This window comes from Mobula birostris, chromosome 8 (assembly GCF_030028105.1).
Source record: "Mobula birostris isolate sMobBir1 chromosome 8, sMobBir1.hap1, whole genome shotgun sequence".
Taxonomy (NCBI): domain Eukaryota; kingdom Metazoa; phylum Chordata; class Chondrichthyes; order Myliobatiformes; family Myliobatidae; genus Mobula; species Mobula birostris.
In genome coordinates this window covers 14,247,503-14,271,885 of record NC_092377.1, presented here as the reverse complement: position 1 = coordinate 14,271,885, position 24,383 = coordinate 14,247,503, and the positions used below count along the sequence as shown (strand labels likewise).

Below are 24,383 nucleotides of genomic sequence, written 5' to 3'. Positions count from 1 at the left end.
GATCATGGCTGATCATCCAACTCAGAACCCTGCCCCAGCCTTCCCTCCATACCCCCTGATCCCCGTAGCCACAAGGGCCATATCTAACTCCCTCTTAAATATAGCCAATGAATTGGCCTCAACTGTTTCCTGTGGCAGAGAATTCCACAGATTCACCACTCTCTGTGTGAAGAAGTTTTTCCTAATCTCGGTCCTAAAAGGCTTCCCCTTTATCCTCAAACTGTGACCCCTCGTTCTGGACTTCCCCAACATCAGGAACAATCTTCCTGCATCTAGCCTGTCCAATCCCTTTAGGATTTTATACGTTTCAATCAGATCCCCCCTCAACCTTCTAAATTCCAACGCGTACAAGCCCAGTTCATCCAGTCTTTCTTCATATGAAAGTCCTGCCATCCCAGGAATCAATCTGGTGAACCTTCTTTGTACTCCCTCTATGGCAAGCATGTCTTTCCTCAGATTAGGGGACCAAAACTGAACACAATACTCCAGGTGTGGTCTCCCCAAGGCCTTGTACAACTGCAGTAGTACCTCCCTGCTCCTGTACTCGAATCCTCTCGCTATAAATGCCAGCATACCATTCGCCTTTTTCACCGCCTGCTGTACCTGCATGCCCACTTTCAGTGTCTGGTGTATAATGACACCCAGGTCTCGTTGCACCTCCCCTTTTCCTAATCGGTCGCCATTCAGATAATAATCTGTTTTCCTCTTTTTGCCACCAAAGTGGATAACTTCACATTTATCCACATTAAATTGCATCTGCCATGAATTTGCCCACTCACCCAACCTATCCAAGTCACTCTGCATCCTCTTAGCATCCTCCTCACAACTAACACTGCCACCCAGCTTCGTGTCATCCGCAAACTTGGAGATGCTGCATTTAATTCCCTCATGCAAGTCATTAATATATATTGTAAACAACTGGGGTCCCAGCACTGAGCCTTGCGGTACCCCATGAGTTATGGAGAGAGATTCGGCAAGTTGGGACTTCATTCCTTGGAGCGTAGGGGACTGAGGGGTGATCATATAGAGATGTATAAAATCATAAGAGGCATGGATAGGGTTAATTACCAGTCTTTTTTCCAGGGATGGGGAATCAAGAACTGGAGGGTACAGGATTAAGATGAGAGAAGAGAGATTTAATAGGAACTTGAGTGTTAATGTTTTCATCCAGCGGACGGTCTGTATATGGGTGCCATGGCGGAATAGCGGTTAGTGCGACGCTATTACAGCTCGGGGCGTTCCAGAGATTGGAGTTCAATTCCGGCACTGTCCGTAAGGAGTCTCTGTACGTCCTCCCCGTGGAATGCGTGGGTTTTCCCCGGGTGCTCTGGTTCCCCTCCGCAATCTAAAGACGTACAGCGTAGGTAAAATAGCCATTGCAAATTGTCCCGTGATTAGGTTAGGGTTAATTGGGGTTGGGGGGGGTGGTTGCTGGGGCTGTGTGGCTTGAAGGGCCAGAAGACCCTACTCTGCACTACATCGCTAAATAAGTACATGAAACAGGCCGGCAGAGGAAGTGGCTGAGGCAGGTATAACAACAACATTTAAAAGACACTTGGACAGGTACAAGGATAGGAAAGGCTTACTCAGGGCAGGTGTTCCCAGCCTTTTCTATGCCATGGACCCCTGACCATTAACCTAGGAGGTCTATGGACCGCAGGTTTGCAACCTCTGGTACGAGGGATATTGGTTAAATTTGGGAAAATGCGACTAGCTTGCGGGGTATCTTATTCGGCATGCACCAGTTGGGTTGAAAGGCCTGCTTACGGTTGTATGGCTACGTAAGTAAAGCCTAAAAACAGAGGCCCTTCTCACTACTGTTCTCACAGGTGAGAGATGGGGAAGATAAACCCTGATAAACCCAGATTTGCTGGACAACTGAGCACAGAACACAGACTTGGTGTGACAGCCCAGTGGTTGCAAAGGGAAGTTTGGCCACTAAAGGCACGCCCAGTCAGATCCACACAGTCATTTCAACGGAGTGCAAGACTGAGATTAAAGATTAGTTTAATTTGGCATATGTACATAGCCAGGGTGCCTAAGACTTTATTACGGCACTGTGTTTGTCAACGTGGAGTGGAGAGCAAGTTTGTAAATCTGGCAGGAGCAGAGGATATTGGGAACGGCGAGGGTGGAGCGCCATGGGAGGGGTGTGGGACAGGTAGCAGAGAAGGAGTGCCGGTGGGGGGGGGGGGGGGGGTGGCATAAGTCCAGACACACCCAGCCCTGAGAAACCAACTAAGGTCATTTGATTCCAAACAATTGGTTTAGTGATCATTACGGAATGTCTCTCTGGTGCTTCGCACTCCCTCCCTTCTCCCCTCCCCTTTTCCCAACCATGATTCTCTTCTCTCTGGCCCCCTTCCCACAATAGAGACCCATATCTGAATCGGGTTTATCATCACTCACATATGCCGTGAAATTTAATTCTTTTGTGGCAGCGGATAGTGCAGTACATAAAATTGCTACAGTCCTGTGCAAAAGTCTTAGGCACACTAACTACATACTGTATATGTGCCTGAGACATTTGCACAGTACTGCACATCGAAACACTGAAGCATCCAGTGAAATGTGTTGCTCGTCAACAGTCACACAATCCAAGGATTGCGTTCGGGCAGCCTGCAAGAATCACCATGTTTCTAGTGCCAAAATAGCATGCCTAGAACTTTACTAACCCTTAACTGTTCTTATCTGGAATGTGAGAGGGAACTGGAGCAGGCGGAGAAAACCCCCATGGTGACGGGGAGAACATACAGATACCTTACAGGCAGCAGTGGGAGTAGAATCCCCATCAGCAATCGCTCACTCTGTAAAGCGTGTGCTAACCACGATGCAACCATGGCTGCCCTAATTAGGAGGAGGCTTGGAGTATGCTGTTAAAGTTAATGTAATGCACTTAATTGGTTTAATTGTTTAAGTGTTTTGTGATTGTCTTTAAGTTTGATTTTCTAAATCATTTATAAAAAAGCTCAATTGTTTAATTGATTGCCTAATTGATTTTTAATACATCTCCAAATGTCTCAGAGAGACTTTTAGAAGACCTTAATGTCTATGATTGTTTCGATTGCTGGAATAGACAGACACGGCGTTACCGCTGTCAAGGTTTGTAAAGAACATTCTGAGGATGCGGGGCTGATCATTTTGGCTCCCAGCCCCAATCTGTACAATGGTGGTACGTCATGTACTGCAAGGACTCCAAGACGCATATCTTCAAGCTGGCACTTACCAACGCATCATCAACTGCTACGTCCAGAGGTTTGGACGTCTTTAAGAGTGCTCCCCCACCAGCATCTGATCTGCTACTTTGCTGATCTCTGTGGGACCTTGCCATGCCTAACAGGTTGGTAATATCCCGCATTACATCAATGGTCATTGGCGCCAAACCACTCTGAGATCATGAAGGGCACTACGTAAATGCATGCCTTTTTCAAAAAAACTTTTTTTTGCGTTCCTTAAGGTTGTCATAGCCAGGGGCTGGGGGTGGTAGCAGGAATAAGATCCCACTATCTGATCAATGTTCCCAATGGCACGCGTCTCAAATAGCCTCTGACAGCCAAGTCATCTGTCCTTCACACGTGGCTTAGCTGCTAAGCCCAGCAGAACTATTTCTAAGCCTGGTGGAGCCATTTCTACTGGCAGGAGAAGGGACAAAGGCAGGTTACTGGCACCTTAAAGCCTGATGCTTTAGGCTAACAGGACTCATCAGCCGTGTTCGGCAGAAGGAAATATCCGATTTTATACTTCCACTGCCTTGCAGCTATGCCCGCTCATGGGGGAGGCTTTGGGCATACACCCCAAGGAAAAATAGGGAGCTGGAGTCCCTAAGGCAGTCCTATGTTGAGTTCAACACTGACTGGCAACTCCTGCGACGCCACAGGTGCCAAACTGCATCAGTCTCTGCTGTTCCTTTGGGTTCTTCAACTACATGGAGACGGGGAGCTTGCTACATGGGCAACAGCTGGCTCTTTCCATGTCGTGCTCCCTGCTTTGCATATTGGCCCGCGCATCATGTAGACAACTAGGACACACTATCCATGATCCACCTCAACCAACAGAGGGCTTCAATTTTTTTCTTTCTAATTAGCGTCAATGGAGAATGCACCAGATATACTGCACTGCACTTTCCAACAGCACAAAGAGTCCTACAGCACAGAAACAGGTCTGTTGGTCTTCAGCCTTCTGGATCTGGACTAACTCACTTACACCAATCCGACACATTCTCTCATCTCTCCTCTCCCATCTGACAGAAGATACAAACGCCTGAAAACACATACTACAAGGCTCAAGGACAGCTTCTATCCACTGTTAGAGATTATTGATAAGTACAATAAGATTGACTGTTGACATCACAGCCTCATTATCACCTTGCACCTCGTTGCACACACTTTCAGTCACCGTAATACACTATTCTGCTCTCTGCTATTGTTCTAACTTGTTCTAGCTCAAAGCACGGAGTACTGATTTGATCTGTATGAACAGCATACATAATAAGCTTTTCACTGTATCTTGGCACCTGTGACGATAATAAACCAACTCCAGCTTCTAATTTGCTCTCCCCGCCATCCCGCCAGTATCGTGAGCAGTTTAAGACCCCTTATCTATGAACCAGTGTCCTGAGTTAGGAGAGGGTCCCGAGGAGATCCACAAGAATGATCCAGAGGTTGATAGGTTCTCAATTAGTAAAGGTTACAGGAAGAAGGATGGAGAATGAGGTTGAGAGGGATAATAAATCAGCCATGATGGAATGGCAGAGCAGACTCGATGGGCCGAATGGCCTAATTCTGCTCCTATGTGTTAAAGCCTTCTCCAGATTCAGGGGCAACTTGCAGTGGCCAATTAACCCATCAGCTCTAAAGCCGTTGAGATATGGGAGGAAACAGAGCACCCAGAGGAAATATACACAGGCACAGTGGGACCGTCCAAACACCACAGAGAAAGCAGCAGAGGTCAGAATCAAATCTTGTCACTGGAGCTACTGGCTGCACCATGGTGGTGTCCTTATGTACCAGATGCAGGAAATCAAGAAGTCTGGATGTTGAGGGTTGTTGGCCTGGCTGAGTCTGTGACTCCGCTGGGCAGGGTGAAGTTCAGTGTTTGCAGGCCCGAGTCCTTGTCCACTGGAAACCCATCCTGGGTTTGGAGGGCTGTGTATGTGTAGGTGGGAGAGAGGAGCAGCATTTGTTTAGCTGTTGTTGTTTTATTGCTTCTTGTATTCTGTGTTGTTCTGCCAGGCATTGTGAGCTTGCTGTGTTGGTGCCAGAATGCGTGGGCGACATTTGCAGTCTGCTCCCAGCACACTCTGAGTCCCACAACACTACAGCAGAGAAACGGGCCCTTTGGCCCATCTAGTCCATGCCAAACTATTATACTGGTCCCATCAACCTGCACCCAGACCATAGCCCTCCATACCCCTCTCATCCATGTACCTATCCAAATTTATCTTAAACGTTGAAATCGAACCCGTATCCATCCACTTCCACTGGCAGCTCACTCCTCACTCTCACCACCCTCTGAGTGAAGAAGCTCCCCGTCATGCTTCCCTTAAACATTCCAGCTTTCACCTCTAAACCACAACCTCTAGTTCCAGTCACACCCAACCTCAGTGGAAAAAGCCTACTTGTATTTACCCTACGAATACCCTACATAAGTTTGTATAACCTCTATCAAATTTCTTCTCATTCTCCTACGCTCCAGGGAATGAAGTCCAAACCTGTTTTTCATCATAATCATAAGACCATAAGTCCATAAGATATAGGAGCAGAATTACGCCATTTGGCCTGTCGAGTCTTCTCCACCATTTCATCATGACTGATCCATTCTTCCTCTCAGCCCCAATCAAGAATCAATCACCCTCTGCCTTAAATATGCATACAGACTTGTCCTTCACAGCTGCCTGTGGCAACGAATTCCACAGATTAACTACTCTCTAGCTAAATAAGTTCCTCCTCATCTCTGTTCCAAAAGGTGCCCCTCTATTCTGAGGCTGTGTCCTCTGGTCATTTTTTACCAGCAGAGCAAAGCCACCCCCTCTGCCTATCGTTTTGATATGATGTGTATCCTTGGACATTAAGTTCCCATCTATAATCTTCTTTCAGCCTTGATTCAGTGATGCCTACGACATCATACTTGCCAATCTGTAACTGTGGTATATTGACATTATTCCATATACTGTGCACACTTAAATATAACACCTGTAGTCCTGTATTGACCCTTTTCGATTTTGTTCGCCTTTTACATTGCAACTCATCCTGTTGATTGTAATTTCGCCCTATCAACAGCCCCTCCTTGCTAGGAGACTCACTGGATACTGCCTTTGTTTGTAACCCAGCTACTTCATCTTCAGCACTGTCACTCCAGTTCCCATCCCCTGCCAAATTAGTTTAAACCCACCTCAGCGACTCTAGCCAACCTGCCCTCAAGGTTATCGGACCCCCTCGAGTTCAGGTGTAGCATAATGTACACATTATGTGCCATGTCGTATGACATGGGCATATGACATAGTCTATGACCGTGATTGTCCTTCGCAAATTCTACAGAAGTGGTTTGCCACAGGCTTCTTCCGGGCAGTGTCTTTACAATATGGGTGACCCCACCTATTATCAACAGCCTTCAGAAATGATCTGCCGGGCGTCTGTGGTTGCATAACCAGGATTTGTGATATGCACCAGCTGCTCATACGACCATCCACCACCTGCTCCCATGGCTTCACGTGACCCTGATCGGGGAGGGGCGGGCAAGTGGCTAAGCAGGTGCTACACCTTGCCCAAGGGTGACCTGCAGACTAGCAGAGGAAAGGAGCGACTCACACCTCCTTTGGTACCATGTCGGGGGCCTGTACTCGGTGGATCGTGCGCTCTCTCTCTCTCTCGTTGGTGCGGGAAGAGTTTGTTGCTGATTCTTGAGTCAGAGGATTCAGGAAAGAAAAGCGACGCGGCAGACTTTATCATCATAAATCAAGCAAGTTGTTCCGTTTATATCTCTGCTCTCGCTATGAAAGTGTGACACCTCTCTGTCCTTTTATTGAGGAGCAAGAGAGAGAGCCTGTGGTATGTCAAATTGTCGGGTGAGTGTTTAGTTTTCATTGTACTGCAGATCATGGTCTTTATTGGGGGCTTTGCTATTGCTTGCTTGGTGGGTGGAGGGTGCCGATGCTTTTTGTTGAAGTAAGTGGGGGAGCAGGAGGGGGAGGGTTGTTGCTTGGCTGCTGCTTGTGCGTGGGAGGGGGTGTAGGGGGGCTTTGGGGTTCTAACGTTTTTACTGTCACTCATTGTTTGAGGTACTCTCCTGTTTTTGTGGATGTCTGTGAAGAACAAGAATTTCAGGTTGTACATTCTCTGATATTAACTGGAACTACTGAATTACTGAATGAACTTTCATTTACATAGTTGCTACATTTTCTTTCACCATCATTAAGGCCCACATCCAGTTTGAAAACTTCCGATTCAGACAGCATAATGGTGCGAGCAGCAGAACCATTGGGTTGCAGTTCCAGTGACCCCTGACCCCCTGTTCAATCCTGACCTCAGGTGCTGTCCGGGTAGAGTTTGTGCGCTCTCCCTGTGACACAGTGTGTTCCCTCCAGGTGCACCAGCTTCCTTGCCTGTGGGCTGGTAGATCGACTGGCCACTGGAAATGGGTCCGAATGGTTTGAACCTGGGAAGGTTGGCAGAATAGAATTGAGTAGACAGCTGTTTGATGGTTGATGTGGACTCAGTGGGGTAAAGGACATTTATTTTATTTTTTATTTATTTACTGAGCTATAGTGCAGGATAGGCCCTTCCAGCCCTATGAGCCACGCCACCCAGCAATCCCCTGATTTAATCCTAGCCCAAACACGGGACAATTTACAATGACCAATTAAACTAGCAACTGGTGCATCTGTGGACTGTGGGAGGAAACCGGAGCACCCGGAGGAAACCCACGCAGTCACGGGGAGAACGTACAAACTCCTTACAGGTAGTGGCGGAAATTGAAATGGGGTCACTGGTACTGTAAAGTGTTGTGCTAACCACTGTGCTGCCCCTCATTGTGCAGTCAGAAATTACATTACATGCACAGCCACATTACATGCCTCTGATTTTAAACTGCCATTCACATGCGATTATCCCAGATCACTGGCTCTGACTGGACAGAATCCCTGTTCCCAGGTATTAAATCCACGGTGCTGGTCACTGGTTTAGAGAGGGGAGGGGATACTTGCACAATTGGCTGCCTCTGTCAACATTAATACATTAGCTCTGCTGAAAGTGCTCTCCAAGCGTAACAGCCTTGCTAATTATCTGCTTTTGAGCGCGGCATGGGCTAAATATATTCAAGCTGCCGCCAGATTTCACCTAGACTCAGCAACATGTTTTAGAAGTCAAATCATTTTTGTGCCAAATGTATTTTTTTAAAATCATAGAGACAAAGTTGCTGAATCTATAATTAGATGGGTTTAAGGGCTTATTCTGATCTCACTGGGAAAGATATTTGGCAAGCTGATCGCTCTTCACCACATTCGTCAACAGTGTGCCAAATCATTTCTGTTCTCGAGGTGTTGGAACATTGACTGACTATCTCTCCTGTTCCAGCTTTCTTTCTTTCCCAGGGCAACAACAACAACTTCTGCTCATATAGCGTCTTTACTCTGCAAAAATTCCCAGGATTCCTCACAGAACACTTACACTGATTAACATCAGGTAAAGTGATTATATGGTTGGAAGGTTTTAAAATATCTAATGAAGAATGGGGGGACAGAGAGGGGTGAGGGAGAGGGGGACGGGGAGGTGGAGGGAAAGGTAGAGGGGGAGAGTTGAGGGATAGGGGGAGGGACAGAGAAAAGGAAAGGGGCAAAGGGAGTGAGAAGGAGGGAGAGAGTGAGGAAGAGAGAGAGGGAGGAGAGAGGTAGAGGGAGGGAGAGAAGGGGAAGAAGAGAGAATGAAAGAGGGAGGAGAGGATGGGAAAGGGAGGGAAGAGGAGAGAGGGAGAGAGAGAGGGAGGGAGGGAGAGAGAGGGAGTAAGACAGAAACAGAGAGTGAGACAGAGAGGAGAGGTTTTGGCAGAGAATTGCCAAGTTTAGGAGCAATGAACAATCTGCCCGAGGAACTGCAGATCGAGCAGCATGTGTCGGAGGAAAGGAATTGTTGACATTACAGGTTGCAGCCCTGCCTCAGGCTGTAGGAGTTTCAACTGGGAGGGGAAGAGACCAGACAGAGGCCTGAAAGCAAAGAAGAGGATACTGTTTAAATGAGAACTAACACAGGTCAGTAAGTTCAGGACAGGTGGACAGGGCAGACTTAGCTGACTTTTGGGTAGTGCAGAGCACGAGAGAGATCGTTCATGAATGTGTTGGACTAGTTGTCTTGTGGAAGTACATAAAATGCTAGAGGAACTCAGCAGGCCAGGCAGCATCAATGGAGGGAAATGAACAACTGACACTTTGGGCTGAAACCCTTCATCAAGACTGGAAAGGAAGAGTGCAGAGACCAGCCCTGGTGAAGGGACTTGGCATAAAATGTCAACTGTTCATTCAGGGAGCAGGCAGAGGGGTGGGGAGAGGGGGGTGAAGTGAGAAGTTGGAAGGTAGTAGGTGGAAACGGTATTGGTCCGAAGGGTCTCGGCACTAAACGTCAACTTCTTAATTCTTCTCCATAGATGGTGCTTGACCCGCTGAGTTCCTCCATCACTGTGCACGTGTTGCTTAAGATTTCCAGAATCTGGAGAATATCCTGTGTCTCTAGTGGAAACACACGGTCTTGATGATGGTGTGGATCTGCGCAGTGTAGCTCATTGACTTCGAGTAAGAATCCCTGATTGAAAAGAGCCTGGTTTGGTTTCACATAGTTACCAAGGACAGAGAAGTCAGTGGCTATGAAATAGAGCTAGTGAAGGACACCAATATTATCGGGAGGCATCCAAAACCAAAAGGACAGGCGTACTCTAGAATAATTAATGCCCTGTCCTGCTGCTGTTTGCCATTCCGTCACATCATCTGGCCTCTCAGCATAAAACACAGCAAAGCATTCATCAGCCAAGCCTGTCCAGTGCAGAAAAGATTTGAGGATGTTGCCAGGATTTGTGGGACTGAGTCAAGGAGAGAGGGTGAGCAGGTTAGCACTGTATTCAGTGAGCTAAGGAGAATACTGGGACCTCCGATAGTCAGGTTTGACCATGGATGTTGCACCTTAGCTGTCTAGATATGCAAGCCAGGGCTGTACAATATGGAGAGCAAGCTGCTGCCCATGTAGCAAACTCCTCCTCTCCATGCATCTGATGAACCCAAAGGAACAGAAGAGACTGATGCAGATTGGCACCAGCAGCATTACAGGAGTTACCAGTCGGCATTGAGCTCAATACAGGACTGCCTTAGAGACTCCACTCCGGATTTTTCTCTCGAGGTTTACTCCTGAAGCCTTCCCCAGGAGTGGGTATCGCCGCAAGGCAGCGGAGGTTTGAGATCCATTTTCCTTCTCCTAGATAATTTGCCAATCACGGCTGACAAGCTCCATGTGCCTGAAGCAACTGGTTTTGAGGCACCAGTAGCCCACCTTTGTCCCTTCTCCTGTCAGTAGAAACAGTTCCGCCAGGCTTCGTAGCTAAGCCAAACGTGAAAGTCAGGAACTGGACTTGGTTGTCAGAGGCTATTTGAGGCGCACGCCATTGGGAGTATTTAGTAGATAGTGTGAGCTTTCCCCCACTACCACTCTTGGCTATAACCTTAAGGAGAATAAGGAGTGATGTTACAGAGGTATATAAAATCAGGAGGGCAGAGATAGGGTCATTTTCCACGGGTTGGAGAATCAAGAACTAGGGGGCATAAGTTTAAAGCGAGAGAAGAGAGAATGAATCAGAATTTGAGGGCAACCTTTTCATCAGTATATGACAAGAGCTGCCAGAGAATATGGTTGAGGCAGGTACATTTAGAAGACACTTGGATAGGTAACATCTAGAGCAGGGGTCCACAGACCCTTCACTTAATGGCAGGGGCCCATGGCATAAAAAAAAGTTGGGAGCCCAACTTAGAGAGATACGGGCTAAGTGCAGGCAGTTGAGAATTGCATAGGTGGCATCTTGGTCAACATGGACCGGTTGGGCTGAAGGTTTAAGGTGGGGGAGGATCTGAGGGCTAGGTTTCTCCACACAGTGAGTGGTGGGTATATGGGACAAGCATAGACCGGTTGGGCCATTGAGCCAGTTCCTATACTGCATGACTCCATGACTGAGTGTGGCTTCTTCACCCTCACCCGAGTTTGCCAAAAACAGTTGCTGGATTTGACAACTGTAGGCCCCTGCACCAGGCTGCTCTGTGTCTGTGGCTGGGGGAATGTGAATGGTGTGTGTGTGGTCAGCACCCAGCACCAATAAACTCACCAAAGGATTAAAAGCATCTTTGATTCCTCAGCAGTGGTCAGCAAAGGCCAACTGTTCCAACAATCCTCTCCCATTCATAGTGAATCTCTTCCGAAGGTTTTCTTACATGATGTCTTACATAGAGTTTCGTGTGGCCTTTTCTCATCCCAGAGAAAAATTGGTTAAGTGTCAACGGGGACTTGCCGAATTTCTTTAGTCTGCTGAGGAAGCAAGAGGTGTTGGTGCAATGTGGGAGGAAACCAGAGCACCTGGGGGAAATTGGTTGGGTTATAGGGAGGATGAGTGGGTATGGCCGCAAGGCAGCAGAGGTTTGAAATCAGAGCTTTCCCTCTCTTAGATCAGGGATCCCCAACCTTTTTTGCACTGCGGACCGGTTTCATACTGACAATATTCTTGCGGACCGGCCAACCCGGGGGCGGGAATGGTTGCCAACGGACAAGAATACAGTAGCAGTCAAATACGTTGTGTTTACCCTGAAAAGACTACAATGGCCACGAAGCCTTGCGCGGGCACCAGTGCGCGTGCGTGACTTGCATATGCTTGCACGTGCCATTTTTTTGCTACAAATCATTTTTGGCAATTCTGTTTGGGGGGGGTGGGGAGTCGCTGTTAATCACGACCGGAATATCGGTGATAAGTGGCTAATACACTCAATTTCGTTCTAAAAGAGTTTATCTAACGAATTTAATATTAAACATATATCGCATATTTTCCTCGCATGAATATAGTGATAAGTCAATTATCGGGGAGGACAGGGGAGCTTGAAATACGTGTTGAACGAACTTCCAGTAGAAGTGGTAGAGGCAGGTTCGATATTATCATTTAAAGTTAAATGGGATAGGTATATGGACAGGAAAGGAATGGGGGTTTATGGGGTGAATGCAGGTCAGTGGGACTAGGTGAGAGTAGCGTTTGGCACAGACTAGAAGGGCAGAGATGGCCTGTTTCCGTACTGTAATTGTTATATGGTTATATAAGTAAGTCAATAGCATCATAACATTTTAAGTAACGTTTGGATATTAAACACACAGCACATATTTTCCCTGTATGAACATATAAAATCATTGCAACGCACCAATATTGCTGAATCAGTGGGAGCCCTGGGCTTGTTTTCCTGCAACAAGACGGTCCCATCGAGGGGTGATGGGAGACAGCGATACTCGGGGTTCCTTATGTCCAGTCTATCCCACAATTTAGTTTTTGTTACATTCATCGCAGAGATATGTTGGAAATGGAAGCAACGTGTTCAGTGCTTCCGTGGCTATCTCAGGATATTTAGCCTTGACTTTGATCCGGAATGCCGGCAGACATGTTATGTCAAACATAATTTTCAGCCCGTCGTCATTTGCAAACTCGAGGAGTTGATCTCCTTCCCGCGCTGACGTGGACGACGCGCGGGTAATGACCTCGCGTGCGTTCAAGCTCAACAGTGCGCGTGACAGGGAATGAGGAAAGGTGCAGCTGACTCATATCGCCAAATCATATCGTTTCCTCGCGGCCCGGTAGCACTGGTTTTAAAGGGCCAGGACCCGCCTTCGCCCCTTCTCCTGTCAGTAGAAACAGTTCCGCCAGGCTTAGAGGCTAAACCACTCGAGAAGGCCAGGAGTTGGACTTGGTTGTCAGAGGCTATTTGAGGCGCGTGCTGTGAGGCGCACTTTTATGACCTTGCGGCCATACCCACTCATGGGAAAGGCTTCGGGAGTAAACCTCGAGGACAAATCCGGAGCTGGAGTCCCTAAGGCAGTCCGATGTTGCCTTCAGCCTCGCTCTGGCAACTCTTGTGACGACACCGGTGCCAAGCTGTATCGGCCCTTGCCCTTCCCTTGGACAACATCGGTGTCATGGAGACGGGAGACTTGCTGCATGGGCAGCTGCCGGTCTTCCACACAACCTTGCCCAGGCCTGCGGCCTGCAGAACCTTTCCAGGTGCAGGTCCATGGTCTCACGAGACTAACGGATGCCACCACACGGAGGATGACCAGGACTGGACCTGGGTCACCAAGGCCGTGTGATAGCAGGTCACCTCACCACCTTGCTGCGCCGCCCCTAAAATCTACGTCCTGATTGACAGTCAGGAATGCACATGCCCAGGCTCTCTCCTCCTCAGCTGCTTACACCGACAGTCAGGCTTCACCGGTTCTTGGCCAAAATCAGCTGATACAACAGGGTTGGAATCAGTGTTCTTCCTGGTGTGTTTGACTCACACCAGCCAGACTCTGCACTTCTCCACCAGGGATTCCGATTCAGATTAATTAATTTATCACGTGTGCATCAAAACGTACAGTGAAATGTGTCATTTGCATTAACAACCAGCACAAGCTGAGGATGTGCTATGGGCAGCCCGCAAGAGTTGTCACACATTCAGTGCCAACATAGCATGCCCGCAACACGGAACACAAGCAACAAAACAACAAGAGCAAAACAAACCCCATTCCTCCCTCCCATCTCCCCACACACCCACACAGTGTGTCCACAAGACCACAAGACAAAGGAGCAGAAGTCGGCCATTCGGCCCATTGAGTTTGCTCCGCCATTTTATCATGAGCTGATCCATTCTCCCATTTAGTCCCACTCCCCCGCCTTCTCACCACAACCTTTGATGCCCTGGCTACTCAGATACCTATCAATCTCTGCCTTAAATACACCCAATGACTTGGCCTCCACTGCTGCCCGTGGCAACAAATTCCATAGATTCACCACCCTCTGACTAAAAAAATTTTTTCGCATTTCTGTTCTGAATGGGCGCCCTTCAATCCTTAATTCATGCCCTCTCGTACTAGACTCCCCCATCATGGGAAACAACTTTGCCACATCCACTCTGTCCACGCCTTTCAACATTTGAAATGTTTCTATGAGGTCTCCCCTCATTCTTCTAAACTACAAGGAATACAGTCCAAGAGTGGACAAACGTTCCTCATATGTTAACCCTCTCATTCCCGGAATCATTCTAGTGAATCTTCTCTGTACCCTCTCCAACGTCAGCACATCCTTTCTTAAATAAGGAGACCAAAACTGCCCACAGTACTCCAAGTGAGGTCTCACCAGCACCTTATAGAGCCTCAACATCACATCCCTGCTCCTATACTCTATTCCTCTAGAAATGAATGCCAACATCGCATTCGCCTTCTTCACTACTGACTCAACCTGGAGGTTAACTTTAAGGGTATCCTGTACGAGGACTCCCAAGTCCCGTTGCATCTCCGAACTTTAAATTCTTTCCCTATTTAAATAATAGTCTGCCCGTTCATTTTTTCTGCCAAAGTGCATAACCATACACTTTCCAACATGTCCTCTAATCCCAGGGACGTGGCCAATGAGTTCCTGCATATTTTTGGAGAATCACAGAGATCACAAAATCAGGCCTGTGGCAGACAATAGACTCCTCTCAACCCCATGCTTTGAATCTTCAAACAATATTATTTAAGCCCGGTTTATGCAGCTTTGAATCAGACGAGAGGTCGCTGTTGAAACCCTTCATTCAGACCATATGAAGCTGAACATGGGTAATGCAGGGCAACCCAACTGCACAGTGATGTATGTATGGGCAGTTAAAATACTATCAATCAGGTCGCTTGACACAGACGAATTAGCAAAAAAATGTACTGCTTCCACATGATTAACCTCCTGCCTGGGAGGTAATTGCGTCTGCCTGACTGCCTTCTCCCTGTTGATAGACACTGTGTAAATCCTGTGTCTTTTATGTGCCTGTACGGAACGGAGGAAGTGTATTGTGTGAAGTGAGAATGAACTGGCTGTGCTCTCTGCAGCTGACGGCACAGCTGATTTCCTTGTGCAAATTGCCCATTTAGTGTTCTAATGCGTCTGCATGCCAGTGGTGGGAGGGCCCAGTAGCTGTTGGGGTTTCCCAGGAGCACCCCTACCGCCATCCTTCTTTACTAAGGTCAGTCGCACTGTGCTGCTCAACTATCGCAGCATCGCAGGCTACACTGCACACCAAGGATCACTCAGGAACGCAGAGAGGGAGAGGGTGAGGAAGAGAGAGATGGACAAAGACAGAGACAGACACACAAAAAAAATAAGACAGCAAGAGAGAGAAACAGAAATGGCGAGACAGCAAAAGAGAAAGAGGCACCAACAATGTGAGAGAGAAGAAAAGCAAAGGAGAAAGGATGAGCAAAACACAGAGACACAAGGAGAAACAGATAGAGTCACAGAGAACAAGACACAGAGAGAGAGACAGAGAGACATAAAATGCAGTACAGAGACAGCTTGTTAAATATAGGGTTTGTGTTCATAACCACTGACAATAAATTCTTTGAGAAAAAGAAACAAAAATTTGCACTGATTTTGATCTAACTGGTGTATCTCAAAGCTTTTCATCACTGGAATATCTCAAAGCTCTTTATAACTACGCGATAACTAAAGCGCAGCAGTGTGGGAAATAAAGCAGCCAGATTGCTCACAGCTTTGAACGAGCAAGTGAGCCGTTTCTAAGTGTTATTTGGGAGATTAAGAATTGGGCACGATAACACTTCTGCTCTATCTTGAAATGCTGCCAATGTTCCGGTGATGTCCAACTGGGAGAAAAGTCACGGTCAAGTTCAGACAATGAGGAAGACAGCATCAGAGTACTCTCTCAGCACCTCACTGAAACCCCAGCCCAGATCACTGACCTTTCGCAGCACTCGAACCTAAAACCTTTGGATTCAGAGGTTAATGCGCCGCCAGGTAAACCGCAGACTGTAAATGAGGTGGCAGCATCAAGTGATCAGACCAATAGATAATGCTCTGGAGTTCTGTCCTATCCAGTATTGAGTGGGTACCGATGATTCTTGGGACATCTCCCAGATCAGCACTGATGGAGCCCATCATGAATATCACTATAAAGGCTGACACATTCACTGGGATGACCCACTGCTACTGCCTCCCAAGCTCCTCACTATCACAGAAACAGACTTTGATTCTCTTTAGGTGCTGACAAAAACAACAGCTGGAGCAGTGGATAGAGAGCATCCCATCTGCAGCCATGTCCACACTTACAGATCCCTCAAAGTTGCGTGCAAGTTGATAACGGGTGTTTAAGAAGGCGTATGGTGTGTTGGCCTTCATATGTGAGGGGACTGAGTTCAAGAGCCACAAGATAATGTTGCAACTCTATAAAACCCTGTTTAGACCACACTTGGAGTGTTGTGTTCAGTTCTGGTCACATCATTATAGGAAGGATGTGAAAGATTTAGATAGGCACATAGGTGAAAGGAAAATACAGGGCTATGTGGAAGGGAAGGGTGAGATTGATCTTGGAGCAGGTTAAATGGTCAGCACACACAGTGGCCTGAAAGACTTGCACTCTGCTCTACAGGTCTATGTTCCATGTCCTAAGGTCCAGGCAACTGGACTGACAATAAGACATTTCAAATACTCCAGCCTGTGGCAGCAGATATTCAATGCCATGTTTCAACAACAATTAAGAGGCACTTAAGACAGGTACACAAATGTGTAGAGTGTGAGGTGTTGCACTTTGGCACGTCGAACGTCAGAGGGAATTATACAGTAAATATACAGCAGGACCCTGCGAAGCTCTGATGTACAGAGGGATCTTGGGGTACAAGTCCATAGCTCACTGAGACTAGCAGCACAAACGAATGGGGTTGTAATGAAGACATGGGGCATGCGTATAAACATTGCGAAATCGTGTTGCAGCTGTGTAAAACTTTGGTTAGGCCACATTTAAGGATGTAGAGAGGGTGGAGAAGAGGTTCACCAGGAAGTTGCCTGGATTAGAGATTATTAGCCATTAGAAGAGGTTAATATCAGAAGTTTGAAGGGAGATCTGACAGAAACATATCAAATTACGAGAGGTATCGCTAGAACAGATAGTCAAAGTCTTTTTCTCTCAGTGGAAATACTAAAGGGCATAGTTTTAGGGTGGGAGACAGAAATTTTAACGGAGATTTATGAGGCACGATTTTTTTAAAAGACAAAGGTAGGTGTCTGGAGCGCAGGGGAGGTGGTGGAAGCAGACACAAGAGGGAGGAAGGAGTGCTTAAACAAGCACATGAACAGGGAGGGATGGAGGAAAACAGACAGGTGCAGGCAAATGGGATTAGTAGGAATTGGCAGAGACACTATGGGCCAAAAGGCTTGTTCCTGTACTGCACTATGAATGAGGGGGGTGGGGGGGGTTGTACAATTTAAAAGTCGTGTCCCAGAGGGCACTGTCTTATTTACACGGGATTCTCTACACTGACTGTAATGTACTCTTTGTTAAACCATGTGTTAATTATGAAGGCCCAGGTCATGGCCTTTGAATCTAATTTGTGTCAGGAAGTAATAACTGGACACGGCAACACATTGATGATGTCACCAGGGTGAATTGGCACAGGAGGTGCCCTACTCCTATTTCCTAATTCCACAGGAACTGGTGGCAAACACCTCTTCATGCAAGATATTTTGCCTGAAAAAAAAAGCACCAATAGGTCCAATTTGTCTAATTAGCCAACTGAGTTATGGTGATCTGTAACAGCGGTCCCCAACCACCGGGCCGCAGACCGGTACCGGTACTGGGCCTCAGAGCATGTGCTACCGGGCCACAAGGAAATGATATGAGTCAGCTGCACCTTTCCTCAATCCCTGTCACGCACTGTTGAACTTGAACATAGGGTTGCCAACTGTCCCATAGTTGCTGGGACATCCCGTATATTGGGCTAAATTGGTTTGTCCCATACGGGACCACCCTTGTCCCGTATTTCCCCCGCTAAGGTAGAGCGTTCCTATGAAACCTTTCGTGCCGAAATGGCGTGAAGCGAAGAATCAATTACCATTAATTTATATGGGAAAAATTTTTGAGCGTTCCCAGACCCAAAAAATAACCTACCAAATCATACCAATTAACACATAAAACCTAAAATAACACTAACATATAGTAAAAGCAGGAATGATATGATAAATACACAGCCTATATAAAGTAGAAATAACGTATGTACAGTGTAGTCGGGAAGATGAAGGCAAAACCGATTTGTGGGAAAAAATCAGCACATATGCGCACGCGCACACCGGTGTCCCCGCAAGGCTTCATGGTCATGGTAGTCTTTCCTGGGGTAAACACAAGTGTCCTGGGATTTGACTGCTACTTTTGTCCCCTATTTGGGAGTGAGAAAGCCGGCAACCCTAACTGTAAAAGACATGTTGAGGTGAGTTTAACCCTACTTGAACACCTCCCCCCGCCCGCCCCACGGTCAGCCGGTCTGCAAGAATATTGTCAATATTAAACTGGTCCGCGGTGCGAAAAAGGTTGGGGACCCCTAATCTGGAATACACTCTGAAAAGAAAACAGAATGAGTCACATTCAATAGCCAATTCGAAATAGAGATGGTGTACACTTAAAGGGAAAATAACTTTGCAAGGTTATGGGCAGAGTGCCAGGGTTCGGACTTTTCATAATTAATCAAAGTGAACAAACTATTAATTAGTGGTTTGGATGGGGACTTCCAGCCAAAGAGCCTCTTTCCCCTTTTCCAACAATGACCTGTGAGCAAAAGTACTCGATGAAATATGAAATTTCCTTTAAAGTTCCCTAAGTATTATCGGCTGGTCCCAGGACAATACTCTATAATTCCCAGAGTAATTGGGTAGGTGCACAAAGGACCAGCTGCCGTCTGCTGTGTTGTGAATGTCACCCACTGATGACACTCTCTCTCTCTCTCTCTCTGGATTTCTGACCATTTGCACTCGGATTGTTCGTGCTTATTTTACCATCTCACTGACGAGTTTTCCACCGTGCAGCTGAGGTTGCCATACTAAAGATCTCCCACGTTTCATCCCCCCAGTCTGGGCTAATTCAGCACTCACGGGAGTGGGGACCAGTTGTACAGGGCCCTGGTGAGACCACACCTGGAGTATTGTGTGCAGTTTTGGTCTCCAAATTTGAGGAGGGACATTCTTACTATTGAGGGAGTACAGCGTAGGTTCACAAGGTTAATTCCTGGGATGGTGGGACTGTCATATGTTGAAAGATTGGAGCGACTGGGCTTATATACACTGGAATTTAGAAGGATGAGAGGGGATCTGATTGAAACATATAAGATTATTAAGGGATTGGACACGCTGGAGGCAGGAAGCATGTTCCAGCTGATGGGTGAGTCCAGAATCAGAGGCCACAGTTTAAGAATAAGGGGTAGGCCATTTAGAACGGAGTTGAGGAAAAACTTTTTCACCCAGGGAGTGGTGGACATGTGGAATGCTCTGCCCCAGAAGGCTTTGGAGGCCAAGTCTCCGGATGCTTTCAAGAAAGAGATGGATAGAGCTCTTAAAGATATTGGAATCAAAGGTTATGGGGATAAGGCAGGAACTGGATACTGATTGTGGATGATCAGCCATGATCACAGTGAATGGTGGTGCTGGCTCGAAGGGCCAAATGGCCTAATCCTGCACCTATTGTCTATTGTCTATTGTCCCCTTTCAATGGAGAATCTAGAGTTCTGCAGATCTCAACAAGGACAAGGTAGGTTGGGTTCAACAAGGATGGCCCTCTGATCCAGTTCTTGGCTGCATCAAGGGTCGCATGCCAATGGTTTACCATCAGTGTGCCCAATGCCTACAGAACTAACCAGGAAGAAGGCAGCAGAATAAAATAGGTTCTGAGGTGGTGGTTGAAGTTGCATTAAATTGTTCTCCTATTGGCTCTAATTCTTCAACAATGCTGAGGCTTTAGAAGGCATCGGTCAGACCGCACTTGGAATACTGTGAGTAGTTTTGGGCCCCTTATCTAAGAAAAGATGCGCAGGCTTTGGAGAAAGTTCACAGGAGGTTCATGAGAATGAGACCAGGAGTGAAAAGGTTAATGTATGAGGAGTATTTGATGGTTCTGGGCCTGTCCTTCCTGGAGTTTAGAGGAATGGTGGGGGGGGGGGAGAACTCATTGAAATCTATTGAACATTGAAAGGTCTGGATAGAATGGGTATGGCAAGGATGTTTCCTATCGTGGGTGAGTCTCAGACCAGAGGGCACAGCCACAGAATAGAACGTCCTTTTACAAAAGAGATGAGGAGGAAGTTCTTTAGCCAGAGGGTGGTGCATTTGTGGAATTCATTGCCACAGACGGCTGTGGAGGCCAGGTCATTGGGTATACAGTATTTAAAGTGGAAGTTGATAGGCTCTTGGTTAGTCAGGGTGTCAAAGGTTACGGGAAGAAGGCCGGAGAATGGAGTTGAAAGGGATAATAAGGCAGCCATGATGGAACGATGGAGCAGACATGATGGGCTGAATGGCCTAAATCTGCTCCTATGTCTAACATGTATTTTATGTTTGCAACATATATTTTAAAACAAAATTGCACCAGTTCCTGAAGAGAAGAGCCAGAAACAACAATAGACAATAGAAATAAATACAGAAACAATGTGAGCTAATTATATAAGTGTTCTTCAGAATACAGTGCAGAACCACTTGTGCAGTCAAAACCCTTATTCTTCTGCCTGGTAACACAAATAGATCATGTCTCAGTAATTTCTCCCCTGTGAACTGAGCCTTGTGTTAGAAAGACTCTATCATTTTCCTCGATTCCCAGTTTCAAATGGGAAATCCAGATCATGAACAATTGAAGGCATGACATCACGCCTCCAATCATTCCACCCTTGCTTCCTTACTGGATGCCCACCACATCCATCCTCCCATAACCAATCGAAAGTGGACAAGCTATTAATTAGTGGAATGGAAGGGACATCCAATCAAAGAGCCTCTTTCCCCTTCTCCAACAATTACCTGTGAACAGAAAGTACCTGATGAAATATCACAATTTTGCTTTGAAGTTCCCCAGGTGTTATCTCCTGGTCCCAGAACTATCTAATTCCCAGAGTCAACTGGCAAGCTGGCACTGCCTGGACAACCGGCTTCCAGTGCTTACCTTGCCAATCCCGGGATTGTCCTTCACCTTGCTGATGGCCCGAAGCAGGCACGGCGGTGCTGGGGGGGAGGACGTCTGCAGGATGCCGCTGAAGTTGGTTGGAAAGGGTAGGGGCTCGGACACATTTGGGGCAGGAGGCCGGTGGTGCTTCTTCTTCTTGGAAGACAGGTTGAGCTTCTGGGCGGCTCTGGAGAAACAAAAGAGCAGGTGTTGGACAAAGGAGATGGGGTAAAAATGGACGCTGTACTGATCTCAGCCCCTCACCGCCCACACAATGCTCAGCTGAACTGCAGCATGAAAGCCGAGAGGTTGCTTCTCAACTTCTGCCCCTGGCTCCCTCCATTTGCCTCTCTTCCAGGATGGGTAAAATTAGATGGGTTTAAAACAATGGGCAAATCACAACAGATTTCACCCAAGGTCCAACACCTCCAGTAGCACTGAACAAGCATACAAACGTTAAGAAATAGGTGCAGGAGTCAGCCATCTGACCCTCGAAACCTTTCCCGCTATTCAATAAGATCATGGCTGATCTGGCTGTGGACTCATTTCCCCATAACTCTTACTCCACTACTATGCAAAACTCTACCCAACCTTGTCTTAAATGTATTTAATTAAGATGTCCTCTACTGCACCCCTGAGCAGGGAGTTCGATATTCACCGTTCTCTGAGAAAAGCAGTTTCTCCTCATATTTATCCTTCCCCTTAATCTTGAGGCTATGTTCCCTAGTTCTAGTCTCACCTACTATTGAAAACAACTTTCCTGCCTCTATCTTAACTATCCCTTTCATAACTTTCATTATGCGTCATATCATATGACAAAGGCGATCATGATCTTTCCATGAACCATCATTGTTCTTGGTAAATTACATCAGTGGTTTGCCATTGCCTTTTTCTGGGCAGTGCCTTTACAAGACGGGTGACCCCAGCCGTGATCAATACTCTTCAGAGAATTGTCTGCCTGGTGTCAGTGGTCACATAACCAGGACTTGTGATATTCACCAGTTGCTCATTTGACCATCCACCAGCTGCTCCCATGGCTTCACATGACCCTGATCGTGCGGCTAAACAGGTGCTGCACCTTGTCCAAGGGTGACCTACAGGCTAGCAGAGGGAAGGAGCATATTACACCTCCCTTGATAGAGACATATCTCCACCTCGCCACCCAATTCATAACTGTATACGTTTCTTTATTTTATTTATTATTTATTGACTTTATTTCTTACATCCTTCACATACACGAGGAGTAAAATTCTTTACATTACGTTTCCGTCTAAGTGTGTAATGTTCAATTTATAGTAATTTATAATAAATAGTATCTATTAAGATCCCCTCTCATTTTTCTGAATTCCAGTGAGTACAGTGTTAGGGCACTCACTCACTTCTCAGAGGCTAACCCCCTCATCTCTGGAATCAACCTGGTGAACCTCTTCTACACAGTCTCCAAAGCCAGCATGTATTTTCTCAAGTGAGGAGACACAGTAGTCCAGGTGTGGCCTCGCCATTATCCTGAACAGTTGCAGCATCACCTCCCTGCTCTTAAATTCAATCCCTGTAGCAACGAAGCCTAACATTCCATTGTCTTCTTGATAACCTGCTGCAAGCCAACCATTTGTGATTCATGCACAAACACTCCCAGGTCCCTCTGCACAACAGCATGCTGCAATCTTTCACCATTTAAGCAATAATCTGATTTTCTGATTTCCTTCCAGAGTGGGAAACAGATGTCCCCCTGCTTTGAAAGCAGCAATTAACAACTTTGCACTCAAAATACTACAGCTTCTGGAGGAGCAAGTGAATGACCCTTTCCTGATGCTCTAAGTTAAATCAATTTTAAGGGAATCCTGTGATTGTATAAGTCAGGAGTTATTTCAGGAGCAGGTGACACTGTGCTGGACACTGTCCTGGCTTCCAGCCGAAGCCAAATGGTCACCCTCCTCCGTGAAGTCATGCTATGCTAAATTTACTTCATACTCTGCGGGGTCCTGTTTTATGTTCTTTAGATGGCGTGGTGGATCCGGGTGTGTTAGAGGTGTACAGGTATTAGAGGTGTACAGCACAGAAACAGACCATTCAGCCTGACTGTGATACGTATCCACGATAAACCATCAGGCCTGCATCCCTCAATTCCTTCCCCATTCAAGCACTTATCCAACCTGATGTCTGGATTAGTATTATTTCTACAGCTATGTCCCAGCCTGCAATGAACTCAAGGGAGTCAGCAGATGCTGGAAACCGTGCACAAGACACTCAAAAGGCTGGAGGAACTCAGCAAGTAAGGCGGCAGCTATGGAGGAGAATAAACAGTCAATGTTTCATCACCCTGATTGTGCTGCACAGCCTACAGCATCTATTAAAACTGGCTCCAAAACATATTTAGTTGTACATTTGTTTGTTATGTGCTGCGATGTATAACGCAGGCAATCATGGTCTTTCCATGACCATGATTATTCTTGGCAAATTTTTCCAGAGAAGTGGTTTGCCATTGCCTTCTTCTGGGCAGTGTCTTTACAAGACAGGTGACCCCAGCCATCATTGATCTTCTTCAGAGATTGTGTGCCTGGCGGCAGCGGACACAAAACCAGGACTTGTGATGTGCACCAGCTGTTCTGATGGCTTCTCATGATCCTGATCGTGGGGGGCAAAGCAGGTGACCTGCGGGTTACCGGAGTGAAGGAGTGCCTTACACCTCCTTTGACGGAGATGTAATCCTACCCCGACACCTTACATTTTGTTGTTCTAGTTAGAACATTTATTCCTGCAGGGAATGGGTTACCAAGGGATATTGACTTACGCTGAGAAAGGTGGGCAGCTGGTGTTAGCCACATGAAGAATGGGTTTCAGTGACATTGCCCAATATCCAACCCAAAACCTTATCCCTCATTGCCCCAGCATCTCCATTCTTTGAGCCCCCAACTCTAGGCATTCACAGCCCTGAGTATCCGCAGCCCTTGAGGATAGAACATTCCAATGAAATAAATAAATTCCTTTTTCCTTTGCGTTTGACTATGAAAACACTACAAGGACCAACGACAGCAGCAGGAGTAGGTCACCAGGGCCTTCAACCCTGGCCTTCCACTAAATATGAGCGTGGCTGAATACAGTATATGACCTCTGTAACACTTACACTTTATTCTGCATTGTCACCGTTTTACCTTAGTCCACCTTATCGCATTGA

At 46.8% G+C, this 24,383-nt stretch overlaps 1 protein-coding gene across 5 annotated transcripts in view; it reads right to left on the bottom strand.

Moving 5' to 3' along the window:
• kif26ba (kinesin family member 26Ba) overlaps positions 1-24,383 on the bottom strand; it is a 395,022-nt gene that overhangs the window by 109,956 nt on the left and 260,683 nt on the right. For all 5 annotated transcript variants that reach the window (XM_072264804.1, XM_072264805.1, XM_072264806.1 and 2 more), the window contains one exon: positions 21,209-21,395. In XM_072264804.1, coding sequence (XP_072120905.1) covers positions 21,209-21,395 — 187 coding nt within the window. The remainder of the gene's footprint in view (positions 1-21,208; positions 21,396-24,383) is intronic.